General features: G+C 47.9%; 1 protein-coding gene across 3 annotated transcripts in view; it reads left to right on the forward strand.

Annotated features, from left to right (window-relative positions):
• The window catches only part of mtmr4 (myotubularin related protein 4), an 84,331-nt gene that overhangs the window by 58,095 nt on the left and 8,532 nt on the right, over positions 1–17,704 (forward strand). For all 3 annotated transcript variants that reach the window (XM_056284446.1, XM_056284443.1, XM_056284447.1), the window contains 9 exons: positions 991–1,157; positions 1,312–1,408; positions 6,511–6,624; positions 6,781–6,980; positions 8,713–8,838; positions 16,001–16,112; positions 16,726–16,921; positions 17,119–17,304; positions 17,529–17,699. In XM_056284446.1, the coding sequence (XP_056140421.1) occupies positions 991–1,157; positions 1,312–1,408; positions 6,511–6,624; positions 6,781–6,980; positions 8,713–8,838; positions 16,001–16,112; positions 16,726–16,921; positions 17,119–17,304; positions 17,529–17,699 (1,369 nt within the window). The remainder of the gene's footprint in view (positions 1–990; positions 1,158–1,311; positions 1,409–6,510; positions 6,625–6,780; positions 6,981–8,712; positions 8,839–16,000; positions 16,113–16,725; positions 16,922–17,118; positions 17,305–17,528; positions 17,700–17,704) is intronic.

Genomic DNA, 17,704 nt, shown 5'->3' on the forward strand with positions numbered 1-17,704 from the left:
ATCGCACCTCGCATCTTCTCAGTTCAGCTCTTACGCCTGTGCTTGCCTGTGTATAAAGCATAGAGTCTGAGCAAGGTGATGATCTTACCTCTGCAGGATTCATGAAGGGGGTAATACTTGGTGATCATAAAGCTTATCAATATAACATTAGATTGCGTACTTATAAAACGAGAAATATTGTTTATGCTTATCCGTCCATCCATTATCCAAACCGCTGATCCTGCTCAGGGTCGCGGGGATGCTGGAGCCTATCCCAGGAGTCACTGGGCAGCAGGCGGGGAGACACCCCGGACAGGCCGCCAGGCCATCACAGAGCTGTTTATGTTTCCGCTTGTGTTAATCAAGGAATCTTTGCTTAAGGAAGATGTTTTTGTCCCCGCTGTTACTGACACTCTGCTGTTGCCCCGGTAACAGAAATCACTCACAAAGACTTTAGTTTGCAAAGCTGATGAGCCCGAGTGTTGCCTTAGGAATGTGATCTTTTTTTCCTGGTGTAAATGGGAAAACAAGCTGGAGTAGCCCAACACATTCGCAGCACATGTCAGAGGGGGATAATGAGTTTACCTTGTGCAGCTTCCACTAACGTCATGCCACGCGCCGGCACATAAAGCACCCGGCAGGAGGCAGAAAAAACTGTTTAAGGGAACAAAGCACAAAGCCCATTTTCATGCCATGAGGCAGGCCCGATTCCTCATCTGTGCTCCGACATCTAAAGAGTTCCCAACTCTTTGAATTAAAAGGGCTTATTATCCCCGGCAGCAGATGTGCTGGTCTAGGCTTGGTCCCTCATCAGCAAACACCCGCATCTCCAAGCGTGTTTGGCTCGAGAGACACTGAACATCTAAAACAGCGTATCCCCTCTCCCCCCTCTTTTCAACCCCAACGCGTGCACCCCAGTTCCAGCAACATCTGAGTGAAGTCATAAGAGACACGCTGTTGCTCGGACCCACCGTTCCCCGTCCTAACCTGGACACTTTCAACTCTCCACAGATGCCACTTTGCCACATTCAAGCAGTGCCAGGAGTGGGTGAAGCATCTGAACCGGGGCATAGTGCGCCCCTCGCGGCTTGAAGACCTGTTTGCCTTGGCGTACCACGCTTGGTGTCTGGGAGGCAGTGCCGACGATGAGGACCAGCACCTTCACCTGTGTCGCCCAGGTTAACGCACATGCTTACGCACACATGCGTGCTCTCACACACACACAGGAACACATAGCAGGAACCAAGTCAGTTCTTTTGCTGCTTGGTTGTTGATTTTAGAGCTTAAAAGCAAGACGTATTTAATGAAACTCTGTCGTCTTTGTGCGTGCAGGGGATCACGTCCGTCAAAGAATGGAGATGGAGGTCAAGAGGATGGTTTTTGACACGCAGAATGCCTGGAGAGTGTCGGACATCAACTGCAATTACAAGTATGTCCCAATCCCTTTCTTTATATCCACAGCACTACAGGTGAGCTGTGTGTGTGTGTGTGTGTGTGTGTATTAATGGGTGGATCTGCAGCCTCAACTGTCGTTTGAGGCTGGAGAGGATGAGAAGAAAAAGCCACTTAATTGGGCCATTGTATGGTTACAACAACATTTGTTTTCTACATTTAACCTATCCTATTGCATAGTGGGCAGCTGCGGTGCAGCACCCAGGGACCAACTCCAGATCTTTTTCCTATTGCCTTGGTCAGGGGCACAGGCAGGGGTATTAACCCTAACATGCATGTCTTTGCATGTTGCATTGGCATCACCAGTCATTGCTGTTCTTTGAAGTTTCATGATCGCCTATTAGTAATTTGCTATTGGCAGATCGATTTTTGCTGTAGAGTAGCAGTGAAATCCATGTCTGGTGCCAGGACTAATCTAGCTCAGAATCCGAAACACTTTTTGTCATTTCATTTCAGGCACTTGCGCACATGAAATGAAACAAAACGTCATGTCCCCCAGCCCACAGCAGTGCAACACAAAGACAAAAACACATCCAAAAACTACAAGAACACATATATCCAAGCTAACACATATATCTAAACTAAACAAAAAAGATCACTGTCCAGGAGAACGAACACCAGCCAGGATGACTGTCGGAACTGCCGGTCTGCATGGGCTAGCAGTTAGCTTAGCCTGCCCCGCTTCTGCGTCCTGTCAGACCGCCCTCGGTGTTTCCTCGTCGGGCGCAGCTCTGGTCAGAGCCGTGGTCCTTGAGCCCACAGGATGCAGCAGACCAAGCTCCCTCAACTGATCCAACGCCAGCTCTCCCAGCCAGACTCTTTCGACACACCTCCCCGCACTCCACATGACGACACTAAAAACACAGTCAAGGCCAGGGGAGGCTGCTGCCAGACCACCATTGGTGTTATCGGAACTGCCGGTCTGCGTCAGCTAGCAGTTAGCTTAGCCTGCCCTGCTTCCGCATATGTCCGACCACCCTCGGTGTTTCCTCATCGGACGCAGCTCTGGTCAGGGCCGTGCTCCCTGGGCCCACAGGACGCAGCAGACCAAGCTCTCCCAGCCATCAAACAAAGACAAACTTGGATGTGGACAAAGACAATGCATGGACGGTACTGGGTGAGGCCGCCGCAAACGTGAATTCGTACCGCCATCTTCCCACACCGGAGGCTTCTAAAGTTCTCAAGGAAGTTGTTGCTCTGTTGGGCTATTTCAATCCCAGCACAAGGCACAGATCATCTCAGTTGTAGCTGGTTTGGCTAATTCTTAATGAAATCTGTCAACCGGTGAGTTAGTTCTGTAGAAAAATGAACAAGTTTGACTGTTGATGAGCCTCATAAGACATGGCTGTGATACATGCTCACACATTTTAGTAAATTTGTGTTCGCTTTTGGAAATGGATAAAAATAATTACACAACCGGCTTTTTTTCAATCAGTCAATTTTACTGAACATGTTGAAAAAGCATATGAGCAATAAAAATAAACAAAATCCTCAGCAACATATCCGAGTTGCTTATTTATCACTTATAACACTGATCATGTTCAAACGAGGTAAGAAGTTGAGAACTTTTCTAGTCCACCCCCTTATACTAGTCATGCGTTGATAATAGTTAATTGATGATGAAAGTTCAATTTACAGCCCTCGGTGTCCGTGATATCTCAGTCGACTCAAACAAATCAACACATTTTGACCAAAACACCCCCCCCCCAAAAAACTGGTCACTGGTCCATCTCATAAACAACCATTCAGTATTTTGTTTCTCAGGAGTCTTTTAGTTCAGATGGAGTACCACGTTTTCAGCTCATCACTGCAGTTGTTCCACAAACTGATAAGTAATTGTTGAATTATTACTCTGTACATCATTTGAATAGTTTTTTCTCTCTCCCCGATTGTATGCGGCCAATTACTCCACTCTTCCGAGCCGTCCCGGTCGCTACTCCACCCCCTCTCTGCTGATCCGGGGAGGGCTGCAGACTACCACATGCCTCCTCCCATACATGTGGAGTCTCCAGCCGCTTCTTTTCACCTGACAGTGAGGAGTTTCACCAGGGGGATGTAGCACGTGGGAGGATCACGCTATTCCCCCCAGTCCCCCCGCCCCGAACAGGCGCCCGCCCCGACCGACCAGAGGAGGTGCTAGTGCAGCGACCAGGACACATACCCACATCCGGCTTACCACCCGCAGACACGGCCAATTGTGTCTGTAGGGACGCCCGACCAAGCCGGAGGTAACACAGGGATTCAAACTGGCGATCCCCGTGTTGGTAGGCAACGGAATAGACCGCCACGCCACCCAGACACCACACAATTTGAACAGTTTTAAAATCAACCAAATCTTTGAATTTTTGCGCTTTTCATTTGATAAAAAGTGGATGCGTTGGTTGTCTGTCAGTGGTTTTATTTACAGTTGTGTATAGCTCTTTTTTGGAAGTTGAAGATTGGGTCTGTGTTTGTTTTGTATGTGTTCCCCCACACTTCCACACAGTAGGTGATGTGTGAGAGAGTGAAGGAACAGCACAGTGTATATAGGGAAGCTTGATGTAGGAGGTCTTGATGGGGATAGCTACCTCGTGTCCCTTTCACATGGTCCTCTGGCACATCTTTTACCAAGATCGGATCAACTGTCTCCTCATTAAGCTGTGTTGTGGTGGTGTTATTCTATGTTAAGTACACCGGGACAGCCACGAAACCCGAGTCAAATCCCATGTATGTGCAGACCTACCTGGCCAATAAACGTGATTCTGATTCACAAGCTCAGGCCACGGGATGGATCTGAGAAAGGGACGGGCCAGAATCAGCCAGGACTAGTGCGGCGTTCCATTCAGAGTCCGAGGTCGGAACTTCCCAGTTGAAATTTCCACTTTCAGACCTCCCAAGTGTTCCAGGCACACGATGCCAAACGTAAACAAACAACATGGCTGACCGGGAAAAACTGGTGTGTTTTTGGCGAGTGTGTAGACGGTTGAACTGGCAGCAGTGCAGCCTCCTTGCATATATAAACGAAACAGAAATAACTTCGGTGCAGAGAAGATACTAGCTTCCAGAGATTATGTACTACGGCCAGCTACCTAAGAACACTATTTACATGCAGAACAGGTTGTACTGTGTGATAGTATGTACTATCTTAATTAAATACAGACAAATATAATTTATGTTGCCTCTTAACGATGGTTTACCATTAACACCGCGCACCTCCATGGGTGCTGCCATTGTTGTGTGACGTCAGACAGTCGCTTCTCCATGAAGTCGGGGTAGATGGATTTGCCCGGAGTTTACAAGTGGCAACTCCGACTTTAAGTGGCATTCCGTTGTGCTTTTTCTAGTAGGAGGTCGGGAAATCTTGACTTCCGAGTTGTGTGGAACGCGGCATTAGAAACAGTCTCACTCCAGCGTCCCTGAATTGAACATGCGTGCACACATTGTGTTGTGCTGTGCTCTGTTCTGTGAGGTCAGAGTTTCTGCGCAATATCCGAATAAAAAGCGTAGGAACATGGAAACTCCTGACTTCTACCTTGCTGTAGAACGAAGGGTTTGCAATTACGAGCGTTAGAATTTGTGTTTTATTATTATTTTTTTGGACCACCCCCCCCCCTTCTCCGCAGTTGTACCCGTCCAATTACCCCACTCTTCTGAGCCGTCCTGGTCGCTGCTCCACCCCCTCTGCCGATGCAAGGAGGGCTGCAGACTACCACATGCCTCCTCCGATACATGTGGAGTCGCCAGCCGCTACTTTTCACCTGACAGTGAGGCGTTTCGCCAGGGGGACATATCATGTGGGAGGATCACACTGCCCCCCCCCCGGACAGGTGCCTCGGCCGACCGGAGGAGGCTCCAGTGCAGTGACCAGGACACATACCCACATCCGGCTTCCCATCCACAGACATGGCCAATTGTGTCTGTAGGGACGCCCGACCAAGCCAAAGGTAACACGGGGATTCGAACCGGCGAGCCCCGTGTTGGTAGACAACAGAATAGACCGCTGTGCCGCCTGGATGCCCCGAATTTGTGTTGTATTAACTCTCAGATGTACGTCGCTCTGGATAAGAGCGTCTGCTGAATGAGATGGTGACGTTGTGTTGGGGTCAGGTTCGGGCACACGGTAGTGAGAGTTTCAGGGTAGGTTTTAGGGCATGAAAGTCACTGATTTAAATGACCACATAGATATAGGTTTCCCAGGTTGTGTGTGTGCTGTCTGACCAGTCAGGCCGGCAGTACATTTACCAGGTCCACCCATTAATATACACAATGCACGCACATAAATACCCTGACTCCAACCTATTTAAGGTAGTGTAGTATGTTTGTGTATACACTTGTGTAGCTGGGCCTCATGTCTCCTTATTTGTCCGGGTGAATAAATGAGTCAAGAAAATGGGGGGGGCTGCTCTGTAGGCATGAGTGTGGGCCTCCTGCTGAAAGAGACAGACACACAGGACAGCTGACTAATTACACAAGGTGCAGCCCGCTGAGGCCCATGACTCAGCACAGTGGCTGTCCTCCCACGGCAGGTGAACGGGGGGGGGGAGCAGCGAGTATCATGGGGGGGGGGCAAGAGACAGATGGTGTGAGGCACGGCTGTCTAAAGCATGGAAGGCGCCCCGAGAAGAAGGGCGTCTTGGTTAGTCGGGAAAAGGTGTGTTTACTGCAGCTCAAAAACACAGCCTTGTTTTTTCATATCCGCCAAACATTTACGCTTCAACAATTATCGTTAAGTTCAGGCCTTTATATGCTGCCTGGATCGTCACTGCTGCGCCGCAGTATTTCAAAGGTGTGACGGCACCTTAATAAACGACATTAGTTTACGCTCGTAATGACGGCGACGGGCATGGGCGCAAGTCCATGAATACCGGGATGGCATCCAGTGCTTCACCTGAGCCCCCATCCATACGGTCAGTGGTTGTGTTAGGAGGGGCCCACATTAACAACGGCCAGCATTGGTGCTGTGCCCTCACAGGGTCCTGATGGAAATTGTACAATCTGCTGCGGCGACCCCTGAAAAACAGGGAAGAAGAAGAAGTTTACGCTCGTATGTCTAGCGACATGTGTATATGTATTTATGCTTTCCATCTTTCCTGTGTTCAGGCTGTGCTCCAGCTACCCACAGAAGCTGCTGGTCCCAGTATGGATTACTGACAAGGAACTGGAGAGCGTGGCATCCTTCAGGTCCTGGAAAAGGATTCCTGTGGTGGTCTACAGGTGAAGGGCAAATGTATACACACATATGATAGCAATGATAGCGATTGTTGTTGTATAATTGTTATCATTAGTGGTATTATTATTAGTGGTATTATCTCTCCAGTGAACAATTCTAAAGACCAGTGCTTCCAAATTTGCCATTTCCCACCGTCCTAGGCACCAAAGGAACGGAGCGGTGATAGCCCGTTGTAGCCAGCCTGAGATCAGCTGGTGGGGGTGGAGGAACACCGAGGATGAGTACCTGGTGACCTCCATCGCCAAGGCGTGTCAGATGGACCCCGGGATGAGGAGTGCCTGTGGAGCACCACCATGCCGAACGCGCGGGGAGGGCCTTGACTCATCAGACAGTGACTTCGGTAAAGGCAGCGGTGTGACTCATATCCCATTCTGTGCAGTTGATTTAACAACCAACATTTCTCCTTGTCATTTGGAAAGAAAAGATTGACGTTATTTCTGGGTTCATCCTGTTCATTTCTGTCTGCTACCTGCAAACTGAGCCCATTTAGATTGATGAGAAGTACAAACCATGACATTAGACATAATGCCAAGTGCCTGGGAGTATGCCATCCTAAATGATGTCATCATAATTAGGGTAGGACAGAGAAGAGATTGTCGTCACCATAGACCAGATGGATTTAGTTTAAATAACTGCGTCTTACTTTATGTAAGCGCTCCCATTTTGGAGATATGCCATTTTTGTGCCTTTGCATGTAATGAAATATGGAAGCATATTTGGAATACGAAAGCTGGACTCGCAGTTAAACTGAAGTCTCTTCTCTTGATACTTCCGAGGCAAGTCGGCGTTGTGAATTTAAGTTTAGGTTTAGCTGAGGTTCAGTTTCAGCTCTTTGTAGACTGCACACACAAAGGAACAGTCTCTTATCAAGGCCTTTGCTACGTCAGTCACTTGAAATCTGATCGTGACTGGCCATTTCCCCAGCATATAGGTGATCCAAATAAATACTCAAGGCAACATGCAGATGGTAGACACAAAGGAAACGTCTTTGTGCATGCTCAATAGTCCAGGTAAGGAAATAACAGAACGGTGAATCAGTTCATCTGGACACAACGTTTAATCATTCATCCTAAACATTGTCCAGATGTGTCCAGATGAGCTGATTCAACAACGTTTATTGCGAGAAACGTTCCATCACTCATCTAAGTGACCTCTTCAGTCTCAACTGACTGCAGGTACCCCCACCCTTATAAATACAGTGGCATAGCGACCGAAAACAACGATCGGTTTCATATGCAAATTGCCGTGACCATAACTAGCGTTACAATGGCTGCGTGTACACAGAGGATTTGGGAGTGGTTGCAATCACAGCATTGTAAGATGGAGACAGATGTACTCTTAGGCCCCCCTCGGTTCAGGGATGGCTGTTCCCATGTCACATATGCCCTTTTTCCACTGCATGGTACCGGCTCGACTCAACTCTACTCGCTTTTTTTGGTTTTCCATTGGGCAAAAGTTAGGGATAGTACCTGGTACCAGGTACTTTTTTTGGTACCACCTCCGTCGAGGTTCCAAGTGAGCTGAGCCGACACTAAAAGGTGACATGAAAATACCACGATAAATAAAATAAATTATAAATATAAATACATGTGTGTACACACACACATATACATCACGACTAAATCAAGTGCCCCTTACACTTCAACACTAAATACCCTTAAGTCACTCCATCACTATGTATGTGTGTGGCCCAAAAAGCCTATCTCTGTTTGACACTGAAGACTGAAGTTGCCCACTTCTTGAACGTGTCTGTTCGTCAGTGTCTGAAAGCCCATTGTCTGAATGAGGCGGTTAACTGGCTTGATGATCCTCCCAACTCTGGATCTGGCAGTAGCGAGATCTTAAATGTGACCTTCAATGTGAGAAGGAAACTTGCCTTGCCTTTCCTTCTCACATTGGCTTGTATTAAAAAAAAATCAAGAGATTTTCTATAGAAGCACTAAATAGAGTTAATATTAATGATGTCCCCAGTATGTCTCCTTTGAACCCAACTTTCTCGCTCTCATTCGCAACCATTATATCTTTTCTGTTGACCCAAAGACCACTAAACCATCTTTCTTTCTCCCTCCTAGACTCGTCTCTGACAGGAGTCCCCGGCTCTGATGATGCTGTGCCCCAGAAGCTGCTGATCTTGGATGCCCGTTCCTATACTGCTGCAGTGGCCAATCGTGCCAAGGGCGGAGGCTGTGAGTGTGAAGGTCAGTGTTTTCCCAAATCCCCTCGAACAGCTACTCGTCATCACTATGCCAAGCATCTGCACTATCCAGTCTTTGATGAAACAATTATGTTTGTCTCTGTGATTTAATCGGACCTGAAAAACAAATCAGTCATTTAGGATATGAATCTTATTGGCATCTTAAATACTCACTACATTTTTTCCCCCCATGTTAGTTATTTTGTTGACCTAAGATATCTATCCGCCGGAATGTGAATTACAAGACAGCATTGAGTTTCTTTCTGTAATTCTGTTACGAATTGGCTGACACGCCTCTTCAATGTCGTGTGGAGGTCGGGGACAGTACCTGTGGAGTGGCAGACTGGGGTGGTGGTTCCCGCTTTTAAAAAGGGGGACTGGAGGGTGTGCTCCAATTATCGGGGCAACACATTGCTCAGCCTCCTTGGGAAAGTCTACTCTAGGGTGTCGGAAAGGAGGCTCCGACCGATTGTCTAACCTCAGATCCAGGAGGAACAAGCGGATTCCGTCCTGGCCGTGGAACAACGGACCAACTCTTTACCCTTGCAGAAGTGCTGAGGGGGGCATGGGAGTTTGATCAGCCAGTCTACATGTGTTTTGTAGACTTGGAAAAGGCTTACGACCGTGTACCCTGGTGCACTCTGTGGGGGTACTGCGGGAGTATGGGGTACTGGGACAGTTGGTACAAGCCATCCGGTCCTTGTATAACCAAAGTGAGAGCTGTGTCCGCTTTCTCGGCACAAAGTCAAACAAATTTGGGTGGGTTGTTGGACTCTGCCAAGGTTGACCCTTGTCTCCGATTCTGTTTGTGATATTCATGGACAGGATCTCAAGGCGCAGCCAAGGTGAGGATTGTGTCCGTTTTAGGAACTTCAGAATTGCATCTCTGCTTTTTACAGATTATGTGGTTTTGTTGGCTTCACCAGAACGTGACCTCCAGTGCGCACTGGGGCAGTTTGCAGCCAAGTGTGAAATGGCCGGGATGAGAGTCAGCACCTCCAAGTCTGAGGCCATGGTTCTCTACCGGAAAATGGTGGATTGCTCCCTCCGGGTTGGGGATGAGTTGTTACCTTAAGTGAAGGAGTTCCAAGTATCTCGGGGTCTTGTTCATGAGTGAGGGTAGGATGGAGTGGGAGATTGACAGGCGGATTGGTGCAGCATCAGCAGTAATGCGGACGTTATACCAGACCATTGTGGTGAAGAGGGAGCTGAGCTGGAAGGCAAAGCTCTCAATTTACCAGTCAATCTTCGTTCCAACCCTCACCTATGGTCATGAGCTTTGGGTAGTGACCAAAAGGGTGAGATTGCAGATACAAGCGGCTAAAATGAGTTTCCTCTGTAGGGTGTCTGGGCTCAGCCTTAGAGATAGGGTGAGGAGCTCGGACATCCGGAGGGAACTCGGAATAGAGCTGCTCCTCCTTCGCATCAAAAGGAGCCAGTTGAGGTGGTTCGGGCATCTGATTAGGATGCCTCTTGGGCGCCTTCCTTTGGAGGTTTTCCAGGCGCGTCCAACTGGGAGGAGACCCCGAGGCAGACCCAGAACTCGCTGGAGGGACTACATGTCCAATGTGGCCTGGGAACACCTTGGGATCCCCCAGGAGGAGTTGGAGGGCATTGCTGGGGAGAAGGATGTCTGGAGCGCCCTACTTAGTTTGCTGCCACTGCGACCCGACCCCAGAGAAGCAGCTGAAGATGAATGAATTCTGTTAAGAAGTATAGACATGTAAAATTAATTAATGAAAAGCCACCTATCAACTGTAAAGAAGGAAAAGTATTATTTATCATTTCAATTCAATTGGTCTGTTTTTAGAGATAGGATTCTCAGTAGATTCTCAATTTTTTTAGTGAACACCCTTTTTAGTGAAAAACAAACAAACAAGGACAGAGGGCTTACTCACACTAGGCAATCCGTACCTTGCCCAAGCACGTTTGACCCCCAAAGTCCAGTTTATTTGAATAGTGGGATCACTCCATACTGTGCCAGGGCACAGTTCAGTATACCATGCCCTGGCCCGCTTGAGGAGGTGGGCTCGGGCACGGTACGCATCTAGTGTGATCGCTAACCATGCCCAAGCACGAAACTTGAACGCTATGACGTCAATTATGCAACTGTCCCATTTAAAAACTCATTCCCATGCATGCAGCACCATTTACTGAAAATCGCTGCGTTGCATAATTGATAAATCTGTAAGGCATGTGACAGGTTCGTGTGTCACTGCATCCAAAACGACTCCAAATAAGCCACAGGGGGAGACATAGCGCGTGGGAGGATCACGCTATTCTCCCCAGTTCCCACTCCCCCCCGAACAGGCACCCCGACCGACCAGAGGAGGCGCTAGTGCAGCGACCAGGACACATACCCACATCCGGCTTTCCACCTGCAGACATGGCCAATTGACCCTTCGCTAAGCCCCGCCCTAGAACAGCCACTGTCCAATCCTACGTTAGTAACCGTTACTAAGCAGGGGAGGCCTGGCAAGCTATCGAGGAAATGCCGAAGCGGTGCGCTTACGGAACCTGCAAATCACACAGCAGATATCCTAAACGTTTGGAGGGTGGGGTCGTATTTTGGGCTTTTCCTAAACGTAAAACACAAGAGGTAAAATGTCAAATGTGGATCAAACAGTGTGGAAGATCTCACTCACAGCTGAATCCATCGAGGATAAACAAAAGCACATTTGTTTGCTCCAAGCTAAGCTTGCTAACGTTAGCTAGCCTAGCTAGCTAGGTTAGCTAACGTGACAGTCAACCGGTCTCCGCTTTCGATCCTATCTAGCCTTTGTGACCACCACCGATGATACAGGCACAGCCTTTATTTTACCACCTCTTGGTTTGTGCCATTGTTGTGGCAAACTTGTGCAGGACTTAGCTGACTCTTCTGTTCTTGCCTTTATAAGATCCAGTGTATGGATCAAGCCCACGATGTGTGAGCAATATCCTGGTGCACTTTAAACAAACGGGAAAGTGCATGTGAGCTCCCCTGAGCCAGCTGGCTAGCCTGGCTAGCTAAAACATAGCCTAATGTTAGCTAGATCTGAAAGCTAGCTAGTAGGCTATATGGACTCATAACTAAATGTCAGCTTAAAAAACAACTTAAAATACAACTATCTATATTGTCTTACCCTGCTGTACACGAGCATTGTTGTTCATTTATCTCCTTGTCCTTAACGTGAATAGTTAAGACGTGGGGTGCCTGGGTCTTATATTGGGACCTGTAGGCTTTAGCCTCGATTTTAATTTCCCCTTCATTCACACGCTGACAAATTATATCATGGCTGTAGCTTTCAAATGCATATTGCAAGCCTTTCTGTCTACTTCTCTCTGATATCTCCTTGCTTTTCCAGAAATTGGATGTCAATTCACCTGGAATATCTGTCACTGACATGACAGTAAATGCCATGTTTAAATTTCGCGGACGGACGATAGCTTGCCAGGCGTAGCAACAGTAACCAAGGGGGCGGGGCTTAGCGAAGGGTCAATTGTGTCTGTAGGGATGCCCGACCAAGCTGGAGGTGACACAGGGATTTGAACCACGATCCCCATGTTGGTAGGCTACAGAATAGCCCGCTACGCTACCCGGACGCCACAAGTGCAGCATTTTACCCAAAGTTAAACATTTTCAACTCTTGGCAACCAGAAGAAAACACCAAACGTGCAGCACTCAGTGCAGAATAGATGCTCAATGTCTTGTCACATTGCTGGCGTTTGTAGTGTAAATATGTGGCGCTCTCATCGCAAACAACTCAAAAAAAATACACTGGCTTCAGGAAGAAAAAATGCTTTGGTGGACACTCGCTAAATCTGGAAATCGATATAGGACTGTGCATTAGCGAGCTAGACAGTGTTTTCAAGTCATTCATGAGGATATTCACGATTATCCCCATTTACAATTATCCTGATAATGGAAATTCACCACGATCAACTTTTCGTTATGTGTTTTTTATCGCGATCGGCAATAAAATCCCATATCATCCCATCCCTACTGGTTACTGTCACAGCCAGTTGACAACTCAGGAATTCAAATCATATAAATTGTGAAAAAAGTGTTTTGCCAAAACAAAATCTCATTCTCTGATCAAGAGCCATGATTGGCACAGTAACTACACAATTACTATAAGATTCATACCTTGTGTGGCCCACTACAAAGGCCCTCTTCTGAATGAAAAAAAGAGGTCCTGTAGAGCTGGCAATAAGGAGTTGAGAAAAATCCAACGGGTCCTTAAAGTGAGAATCAGGGAGGCTAAAGATAACTACAGGAGGAAGTTGGAACAAAAACTCCAACAGAAAAACATGAGAGAGGTCTGGAGTGGTATGAAGACCATCACTGGTTTCAGGCCGACTGGCAGCAGGGGAGTGGAGGGCAGCTTGGACAGGGCCAATGAACTTAATGTGTTTTTTAACAGATTTGACACAATGACCCCTCCCTGTCCCCCCCCGGTCTCATCTGTTGCCTGCCCTCACCAACCGTCAACTTCACTGCCCCCCCTCCTCCTCCTTAATCCCCCCAGTCTCCAGTGGGGTCCCTACTCTCCCCCCCCTCCCTGGGTTCCTGGACTAATGGCCCTCTCCATCCTGACAACCCCCCCCTCCCCCTCTACCTGTAACACCTACAGTGTGCTTCACAGTTGACCATGTCAGAAGACAGTTGATGAGACTTCACGCAAGCAAGGCGGCAGGCCGGATGGTGTTAGCCCCAGGGTGCTCAAAGCCTGTGCCCCTCAGTTATGTGGACTGTTTCACCATGTCTTCAACATGAGCCTTAGACTTCAAAGGGTCCCCATGCTGTGGAAGATGTCCTGCCTCATTCCTGTGCCTAAAACGCCGCATCCCAGGGACGCCAAGGACTACAGACCGGTAGCATTGACTTCACACATCATGAAGACTCTGGAAGGACTCATCCTGGAGCAGCTTCAACCCACGGTCAAGCCACACTTAGACCCCCTCCAGTTTGCCTACCAACCCCGACTGGGAGTTGAGGATGCCATCATTTTCCTGCTTAACCATGCCTACCCCCACCTGGATAAGCCAGCAAGCACTGTGAGGGTCATGTTCTTTGACTTCAGTGCCTTCAACACCATCTGGCCAGCTCTACTTAAAGTCAAAGTCAAAGTATCTTTATTGTCCCTTGCAGGGAAATTTGTTTGCAGCCAGTATAAAAACTCTCACACAAAGACAAAACTTACAAACACCAAGGTGGAATTGACAACAGGACATAGGGGTCAAGGAGACCCAAAGTAGTTCAAATATCAAATATACAGACCAAGGAAACAAGCAAACTGCAGACAACAGATGCATACTATCTACTATTTAACAATTAGATGGCAGTGGGGACAAAGGAAGCCCTGTATCTCTTAGTCCTAATACAGGGCATCCTCAACCGATGACCTAAAGGTTACAGCTTAAACTCTGGCCAAAGGGGGTGACCTTGGCACTCCAGAAGGGAAATGGCCTTTTTGAACACCCTCCTATTATAAAGGTCAGTAAGCTGGGCTTGGCTTCTCCCTGAAATCTTGCTAGCCCATTTGATACGTCTATCAAGCCGTTTTTTACTGGCCAGAGTCAAGTTACCAAACCAAGCCACAATACAGTACATTAAACCAATAAAACTTGTATAAAAGAGAGTCATCATCTGGGAGGAGACGTTAAACGTCCACATTTTCCTCAGGAAAAAAGTCTTTGTTGGACCTTCTTAGATGTGGAAGCGACTTGAGTTTCAAAGCACAATTTGTTGTCAAGAACAACCCCCAGATATTTGTAGCTGTCCACAAGCTCCATGTCAGCACCTTTAATGCTGGTTGGTACAGGACTAGGAGGAGTCTTTCTAAAACTGAGTATCATATCTTTAGTTTTAGAGCAAGGACTCATCACACCAAGATACAAAATCATCAACCACAGGTCCGTGTTGTTCCTCCTCCCCTTCAAGAAGACTTACTGGGTGAGAAGCTGACAGCAATGCAGGTAGATGCCCCCCTTGTGACCTGGATTGTTGACTACCTTACTGGTAGACCACAGTATGTGTGTTTGCAACACTGTGTCAGACAGAGTGGTCAGCAACACTGGGGCTCCGCAGGGGACGGTCCTGTCTGTCTCCCTTCCTTTTCGCCCTCTATACCACGGACTTCAACTACCACACAGAGTCCTGCCATCTTCAGAAGTTCTCTGATGACTCTGCTATAGTCAGATGCATCAGTAATGGTGAGGAGACTGAGTACGGGGCTGTGGGGGGAAACTTTTCACGTGGTGTGAGCAGATCAGTCTGCAGCTCAATGTGACTAAGACAAAGGAGCTGGTTGTTGATCTGAGGAGGGAAATGACACCAGTGACCCCTGTCTCCATCCAGGGGGTCAGTGTGGACACTGTGGAATACTACAAGTACCTGGGGGTGTATATGGACAATAAACTGGACTGGGCTAAGAACACTGATGCCCTCTACAAGAAGGGACAGAGCCGTCTCTACTTTTTGAGGAGGCTGAGGTCCTTCAACATCTGCCAGACAATGCTCAGGATGTGGTGTGAGTCTGTGGTGGCCATTGCTCTCCTGTTTGCTGTTGTGTGTTGGGGCAGCAGGTTGAGGGTAGCGGATGCAAACAGGCTCACTAAACTGATCTGCAAGGCCGGTGACGTTGTGGGGGTGGAGCTGGATTCTCTGGCGGCGGTTTCTGAGAGGAGGACGCTGTTGAAATTACGTGCCATCGTAGACAATGTCTCCCACCCACTCCATGACATGCTGGTTGGGCACAGGAGTACTTTTAGTAATAGACTCGTTCTTCCGAAATGCACCACAGAGCGCCACAGGAGGTCATTCCTGCCTGTGGCCATTAAACTTTACAACTCCTCCCTCAGAGTGTCAGACACTCTGAGTTAATGGTCGCTGGACTGGCCCTGTCGGGTTTTGTTTGTGCTGCTTGTTGTGTGCTGCGGTAGTGCAGTATAGATAGGGTGTTATGTGCACCATGCTTGTTGATATATTTTGTTCTTATTTCTATCTCTTATTTTATCTTCATTTCTATTTGTTTTTGTTTCTATTTTCTTATCTTTTATCTTGTTAGTTTTTAGTTATTAAGAGCGTGAGTGTCTGCTATAGAACCCAATTTCCCCTCGGGGATGAATAAAGTATTCTGATTCTGATTCCTTATTCAGTTTCTTTTATGTTTGTGTCTATTCAGAGTACTACCCCAATTGTGAGGTGATGTTCATGGGCATGGCCAACATCCACGCCATCAGGAACAGCTTCCAGGCCCTGAGAGCAGTCTGTAGCCAGATCCCGGATCCGGGAAAGTAAGTCAATACATCTGACCTTTCTCGCTGCACCACCCGACCTTCCTGTGCATCTCTCTCTCTCTCTGTCTTCCTCACGTTGCTTTTCACTTCCACCTTTTCAAGGCCTCAGTAAGGTCATACCGCGTAGAGATGGGAATGCAGCCATCATCTCGCCCTGTTGCTACTTGGATGGCCAGGTGTCTGTCTGCACATTCTGTGCGTTTATCTGTGTTCTGGTGTGCCTCTGTGTGTACCTGTCTGTATATATATATATATTCTCACGTCAGCGTGCCAGAGCTGTGCACGTTAATATTTTCTGTCTGTATTTATATGGCATACCACAGCTGCTGAAATGTCATCTGCAAGGTCATATCTGGACATTTGAGGCTCATGGTTTTCATTTTGACAGATACGTGTAATGACACAGAGGGGCCTCCTGAGATGTAGGTCAGGCACGTAAGCGACTACGGCCTGTAGCCTCAGGGTCATCTCAGGTTACTCAAACAGGGTCACTCGGAGTTAACCTGGCTCTACTGTGGTGTCTACGCTGTCACATGCACAACTAATCTTTAGATCATTTGGTTCCCCTAGCATCTGCAGTTTTCTAACTTTCCCCCTCCGCTATGTTCAGCTGGCTTTCAGCGCTCGAGAGCACACGTTGGCTGCAGCACCTGTCTGTCATGCTGAAGGCGGCCACTCTGGTGTGCTCTGCCGTGGAGAGGGAGGGTCGCCCTGTGCTCGTGCACTGTTCAGACGGGTGGGACCGCACCCCCCAAATTGTGGCTCTCGCCAAGATCTTATTGGACCCCTTCTACAGGACAATAGAGGTGAGAGCAACCAGTGCGGTATGGTTCAGATTGAATTTTTACTGGACTTGCCTCTTTTTAGCACAGATTGAGAGACTTTGTTGATGTAGTTTTACAGTTGTAAAATTAGGTGTAAGGATCAAGTGAAAGGTTTCTGTCCTCCTTTTTTTACTCCCTGAAAAATAAATCTCTAACAGTAGCTGCCGCGCTTCCCACAGGGTTTTCAGGTGCTGGTGGAGACTGAGTGGTTGGACTTTGGCCATAAGTTTGGGGACCGCTGCGGCCACCAGGAGAATGCCGACGACGTGAGCGAGCAGTGTCCCGTCTTCCTTCAATGGCTGGACTGTGTCCACCAGCTGCTCAAACAGTTCCCCTGCCTCTTCGAGTTCAACGAGGCCTTCCTGGTGGGTGGTCGCTCTGTTTCACAGATCCCCCTCTACTTGTACTCTCTCACACCCTGTGTAGACTAGCAATCTGGCCATCTTAATGAAGACTTTCTAGTTCTTTGAATTTTTTATTCAAGGTATGCTCAGTCAGATGGCCATCTGTTTGTGATTCAACTGTTCTGACTAACAAAATTTTTTAAAAGTGTTTGGTTGGACCTCTTTCTCTCTTCTCCTTGTCCCAGGTCAAGCTGGTGCAGCACACATACTCGTGCCTGTACGGCACGTTCCTTTGTAACAACGCCCGCGAGAGGGAAGCACGGAACGTCTACAAACGCACATGCTCTGTCTGGTCTTTGCTTCGCACAGGGAACAAAAACTTCCAGAACTTTCTCTACATCCCCAGTCATGACATGGTACC

The sequence above is a fragment of the Lampris incognitus genome, chromosome 8, assembly GCF_029633865.1.
Source record: "Lampris incognitus isolate fLamInc1 chromosome 8, fLamInc1.hap2, whole genome shotgun sequence".
NCBI lineage: Eukaryota > Metazoa > Chordata > Actinopteri > Lampriformes > Lampridae > Lampris > Lampris incognitus.